Source organism: Triticum dicoccoides, chromosome 6A (genome assembly GCF_002162155.2).
Source record: "Triticum dicoccoides isolate Atlit2015 ecotype Zavitan chromosome 6A, WEW_v2.0, whole genome shotgun sequence".
NCBI lineage: Eukaryota > Viridiplantae > Streptophyta > Magnoliopsida > Poales > Poaceae > Triticum > Triticum dicoccoides.
The window spans coordinates 104317414-104323124 of NC_041390.1; the positions used below are offsets into that span (position 1 = coordinate 104317414).

General features: G+C 46.8%; 1 protein-coding gene and 1 long non-coding RNA gene across 4 annotated transcripts in view; one reads left to right on the top strand and one right to left on the bottom strand.

The window, feature by feature from the left end:
* The window catches only part of LOC119315318, a 14607-nt gene extending 9279 nt beyond the window's left edge, over nt 1–5328 (top strand). For all 3 annotated transcript variants that reach the window (XR_005152693.1, XR_005152691.1, XR_005152692.1), the window contains exon 4: nt 4902–5328. This is a non-coding gene — a long non-coding RNA (uncharacterized LOC119315318). The remainder of the gene's footprint in view (nt 1–4901) is intronic.
* Nucleotides 1034–4712, bottom strand: LOC119315316 (tyrosine-sulfated glycopeptide receptor 1-like). The gene has a single exon (XM_037589967.1). It carries the CDS (start codon nt 4478–4480, stop codon nt 1403–1405), a length of 3078 nt encoding a protein of 1025 aa, XP_037445864.1. The 5' UTR covers nt 4481–4712; the 3' UTR covers nt 1034–1402.
* Nucleotides 5329–5711: the final 383 nt, after the last annotated feature.

Genomic DNA, 5711 nt, shown 5'->3' on the forward strand with positions numbered 1-5711 from the left:
CGGTTCGAGCGACGCGGGCGTGGAGCGATGGCCCACACAACAGCAATAGAAAAAAAGAAACGGCTCACTGGAACGTGTAGAGCGCGTTGGATTAAATTGGACGGCATCCAAGTGGTGTGGCGTTTTTGCAATGAACACCCCATCAAAGCCAAATTGGAGACAGAAGAAACCGTCGATAACCTTGCATGTACGCCTTGACAAAATATTGCATGAAAATAAAGCAGATTCTCATCTAATGCCGAGAGAGACGCCTTGGCAATATCTATTGGAGTCTTAGTCATGGTTATTGGGTTAGGGCCGTGCGTTATTTTCTTTTCCCGTTGCAACGCACATGCTCTTTTGCTAGTAAAATAAAAAAATCAACACCCTTTCGCTTTCGCCGCTCTATCGCCATCGCTCCCCGCTCCCCGGCGAGTCGCAACTCAACCATTCTCACCGGAAGACGGACGTGCCTCCTCCTCCTCGCACGCGGCCGTGCTCGCTCCGTTCCACGCGCACGCTGGCATCTACTCGTATTCCTCTGACGCAATGCCGGCCTTTTGTGCCCAACGCCGGCCTCCTTGGCAGCAGCGCGCCCAGGCCGTTCGGCGGAATGCCGACCCGGGTGTCTTTTCTTGGACCGCGATGGTTGCCGTCGAGAAGCCAGATCAGCTCGTAGAAGAAGCTTCGGAAGAACTCTGATGCGTATCTATACGCCGGAGGGGCGAGCTCCTGTGTGAGGCCCGTAGTTTCTTTGCCACCTGCCCACGTGAATCCTTCGACATGGTACGTACTACTAGGTGCTTCTGATAGCCATTCCTCTCGTACTACTTATTCTGCTAGTGACTTCATTCTGTTGCCCGTGCTGAGTTATATAAATTTGAAGACAGTAGTAGTATTACGTTCTCAAATTCTCATTCCAGTTGTTCGATGGTTGGACTAACCAAACCTTGATGTATAGTAATTCGGTAATGCACCTCCAACTCTGGTGGTTTTCTCAAAACAGCTGATAGAAAGCAAATGGATGACATCACACAACATCTGCACTTGAATGGAAACCATTTTCAATGCTGACAGCACATGGTATCTGTACTTGAATGGAAACCATTTTGAATATTTATCTGAGAAAAAAAAACATTTCTCATACTAACTTTGTCCCATGCCTGTGAAACTTAAGTATATCTATACTTTACATAGAAAAATTATACGAAATCTTGCAAAAATCTTTTCTTAAAGAAGTACCTAAAGCTCAAAATGGCAACCTATTAGGCTCTGTACAAAGTACAAAACAAACTCTAAAGGTATATCAGAAGTAGCAGTTCTATCGAAACTACGAATGTTACATACTTACATGTATATCATGCACGAAAATACAAGATTATCTATCATGTGTAGTTCATTTTATCTTGGCTGATCATTGCATCTATGGATCAGCTTCTACACTGGCAAGGGAGGAGACTACATCTGAGATAGCTGGCCTTCTGAATTGATTGTTATCAACACACTTGCAAGCGGTTTCAAGCACTTTCAGCATTTGCTCTTCATATCCTCTTCCTCGAAGTGTTGGATCCAGGACTTCAGTCTGCTTACCCTCGGACCTCATCTGTAGAACCCATGGGACAAGTTCTTTTGATGTAGACAGGACTGTAACAGGTCTCCTTCCGGTGAGCAGCTCAAGCAAGACTACTCCAAAACTGTACATATCACCTCTCAAAGTAGCAACCCATGCTTGCCCATACTCGGGAGGGATATAACCCATAGTGCCGACCAACTCAGTTGTAACATGAGTTCTGTCGGGAAGGATCAATCTGGCTAGCCCAAAATCTGCAACATAAGCTTTAAATTCTTTGTCCAGCAGGATGTTACTGGATTTGATGTCACGGTGGACAATCTGAGGCTTGCAGACGTCATGGATATAAGAAAGGCCCAGGCTTGCTCCTTTTGCGATCTTTAGCCGAGTCGGCCAGTCAAGAAATGAGCTAGCATCATCGTACCTGTTATGAAGCCAATCATCCAGGCTACCATTCTCCATGTAGGAATATACAAGGAACCTCGAGTTTCCCTGGATGCAATAACCCCACAGTGGTACAAGATTATCATGTTGTGCCATGGAGAGTGCATCAACCTCTGCACTGAACTCCCTTTCCATCAGACACATATCACCGTTGAGCTTCTTAATTGCAAGCTTGGAGCCATCAGGTAGCTCTGCCTTGTAGACTAATCCATACCCTCCACATCCAATGATGTTCTCCTTGTCAAAGTTGTTTGTAGCTTTCAAGATGTCAGCGAATTTAAGCTTGTTTTCTTCTGTCTTCCCTTGTGGCATCCGCATCACCACTAATGTTTGCTCTGAACTGGAGTAGAATGAAGTTGCTTCAACATCTCCATTATTCTCTCTTCTATCTCTTGTTGTAATGCCATTTATCCTGATTAGTACAATGAAACGCCCCAGCAACAAAAGAACAGCGATGCCTCCAAAGAACACACCAAAGGCAATTACAAAAAGACCCTTCTTATGTTGTGTTTTTGTGGATAATGGAGGTATCGAAGCTGAATCACATTTATGAGTGAGCATAGAGCCGCACAGCTTTGGATTCTCATTGAAACTAGAATTCTGAAATGTATCAAACTGGCCTCCAGGTGGAATAGGCCCTTCTAGATCATTGTTTGAAATATTGAATGCTGAAAGGTAGTGCAGTCTGTTCAGCGCAGCTGGGATAGTACCTGTGAGATTGTTGCTGGACAAGTCTAGCACCTGCAAGTTTGTGAGGTCGCAGACCGATTGTGGGATCTGTCCAGATAACTTGTTGAAGCTGAAGTCAAGTACAGCAAGCACCTTCAGCTGACCAATCTGTGCAGGAATTACACCTGTGAAACTGTTATTGCTTAGATTCAACACTGCTGGGAAAGATGTAAACACACGGTATTGAAGTGCTGGACCATTATAAACAGGCAGCTCAAAGACTGTTGAGTCCAAATGAGTTGCGTTGTCAGTTGATTTTAGCATTGGCATCTCCATCAAGGTTGATGGGATTTCTCCTGTAAGATTGTTGCTTGACACATCCATATAGAAGAGATTGCTTAGAGAGGTGATCCAGCCTGGTATTGGTCCAGTGAGTCGATTGTCACATAAAACTAACATCTGCAAGTTTGTAGCCCTTGATATCCATACAGGTATTCTCCCAGAAAAATTGCAACCTTGTATATCGAGAAACTGAAGATTTCCAAAACCATCAATTGTTTCATCATGTGAGAGGATCTCTCCCATAAAGTTGTGCCCCATAAGCAGTGTTGTCAGGTTCTTGCTGCTCTTAAGGATCTGAAGTGCATTTGTAATGTTTGTGAAATTGTTTTTACCGAGTGACAAGAAGGAGAGGTACTTCAGATTACCTATTCTCGATGAGAGCTGCCCATGTAAGTTGTTGCTAGATAGCCGCAGTGCAATCAGATTACTGCACGAGTATATGCTTTCTGGAACTTCACCGGTGAAGTTGTTTAACCAGAGGTCTAAAATTCTTAGATTGGGCAGGTTGGAGAAATTGACCTTGGTAAGTTTTCCACTGAAGTGATTGCTCTTGAGGTCAATTGTTATGAGATTTGTGCAGTTGCTCAGAGCAGATGGCAGCTCCCCTGACATGTTGTTGTAGGCCAAATGGAGCTCCTCCAATTTCTTGAGCTGTCCTATAGAAGCTGGAATCTTGCCACTGAAGCTGTTCCATCCAAGATCAAGGGTTACAAGATCTCCGAGGTTGGTTATGTGTGTACCGTCAATAGCTCCACTGAGGTTGTTGTATCCAGCCCCGAGCTCTCTCAGCTTGGAGCAATTACCAAGACTTGGGGGGATGCTGCCACTGAATTTGTTGAAAGACAGTTCAAGTACAGCGAAGGACGGCGAGCTATTACATAAATGAGTTGGTATCTGCCCAGTAAAGCTGTTCTTACTTGCATTGAGTGCGATCAAATTCACCATTGCTTTCCATGTGGTGGATGGAAACTGTCCTGTAAATGAGTTGCTGGAGATGTTCAGTACCTGTAGAGGCCGGGCAGGCGTTGAAGATGGCAGCTCCTGGAGCGTTCCATTTAGCTGGTTAAAGCTGACGTCAAGGATAGTAATGCTGCTGGACGACATCAACTCCGGTGGCAGTCCACCGGACAGCGAGTTGTGGGAGAGATTAAGGTACTGCAGCCCGGTGAGGACCCCAAGGGACTGTGAGATGTACCCCTGGAGGCCCTTCCAACGCAGCAAGACAGCGGTGACCGTCCCATCTTGCCTGCAGGTGATCCCTTCCCACTTGCAGCAATCCGTGCCATTCCGCCATGTCGCAGAGAGGCCACCGTCTTGTGAGAGCCCGGCAAGGAACTGTAGAAGGGAGCTCTTCTCCTGCTCCGAGCACGAACTGCCAGGAGAGACCAGGCAGATCAGCAGCACAAGTGCGAGGCCAAGGGAGGGTATGTGGAATACCTTGCTGTGTGTCTTGTCGGAAAAATGGAGTGTCTGCATGGTTTTGTGGTGAAACTAGCATGGGAGCCAGAGCTTAAGTTGTGCACTGACTGGATAAAGCATCTTCCTAGCGGGGGGAAGAAATAAGCAGATCTTGCTCCCATTTGTTCATCACCAGCCCACCAGCTGCTTCCCAGTTCACACTTCACACTGACGTTTCAGTGTTCCACTATTGGCTTCCTGCTATAATCTACTGACAAGTCAATTGCCCGATCTTCCTGAACACCTTCCGTACAAAAGAAAACTGCATTGTAGATTTTGTGGTCATCCTTGACTCAATCCTTAATGAATTCTTACAGCGCTTCGTACTTTGCTTTCCCTGACATCGCTTATCTTACCGGCTTCACTAAACAAATCTAACCTCTACCCACTAGCACTTATCTTTACTTGCCCTGACATCCTTTTGGATTTTGGTTAACAGGAAAAGGCATCTTTTGAAAAAGAAACAGTTGGTGAAGATTTGCAGAATATTCGGCTGGCGAGATGGTACACAGGCGATCATTTCAGCAAGGCCATTGCAAACGAGAGTGATCATCGGCGTCTCAATCAGGGTGTGGACAAGACCATTTGAGTGGAGGACAAGAAGAAGTGCAATTTTGTTCCTTAATGGACGGGGTGGATGGTTGACCTGCTGGGTGATCATCTCTTCTCTCTTCCATCCTCTTGATTTACTTAATCTTATCACCTTATCACGTGAGCTTTGTCTGATGTTTACGTTTGCTGTTGTTTTCCGTTCTCCACTGGCGCACTGTTGTGCACCATGGAATGTGTCTGTCGTCTTAATTCGGAACTTGGTAGCGTGTGAGCTCTGGCACTGGCAGGCCGGCTGGTTCATCACTCTCCTCTGATGCTGATCAGCTTGTGGTTGTGGGAACGCCTGTGCTGTGTGTGGACATGCATGGTCCTTTGGAACCTAACCATGCATTAGGTATAGTTTAAGAGCATCTCCAACAGGCGCCCAATATCAGCCTCGTACCTAAAAAAATCACAAGTTTAGCGCGCGCGGAGCTAAAAATAACACTCCAGCGGACGCTGTATAATAGAGCACGCCGTAAAAAGTGTTCAGCGCGCACGAAGAAACTGGACCCGAAGCCGTATATTTGGGGCGTGAGCTCCAGCGCGCCGGACATCCCACGCATGCGCGCGCCCGCCCGCCAGCCTCCTCGCGTGCGCCCGCCGCCGGCCTCCTCGCGTGCGCACGCCAGCTCGCCAGCCGGCCACGGCCACGACG

Bases quoted from the DNA above. Each gene is read 5' to 3' on its own strand.
- LOC119315316 (XM_037589967.1), bottom strand. From the start codon at position 4,480: ATGCAGACACTCCATTTTTCCGACAAGACACACAGCAAGGTATTCCAC.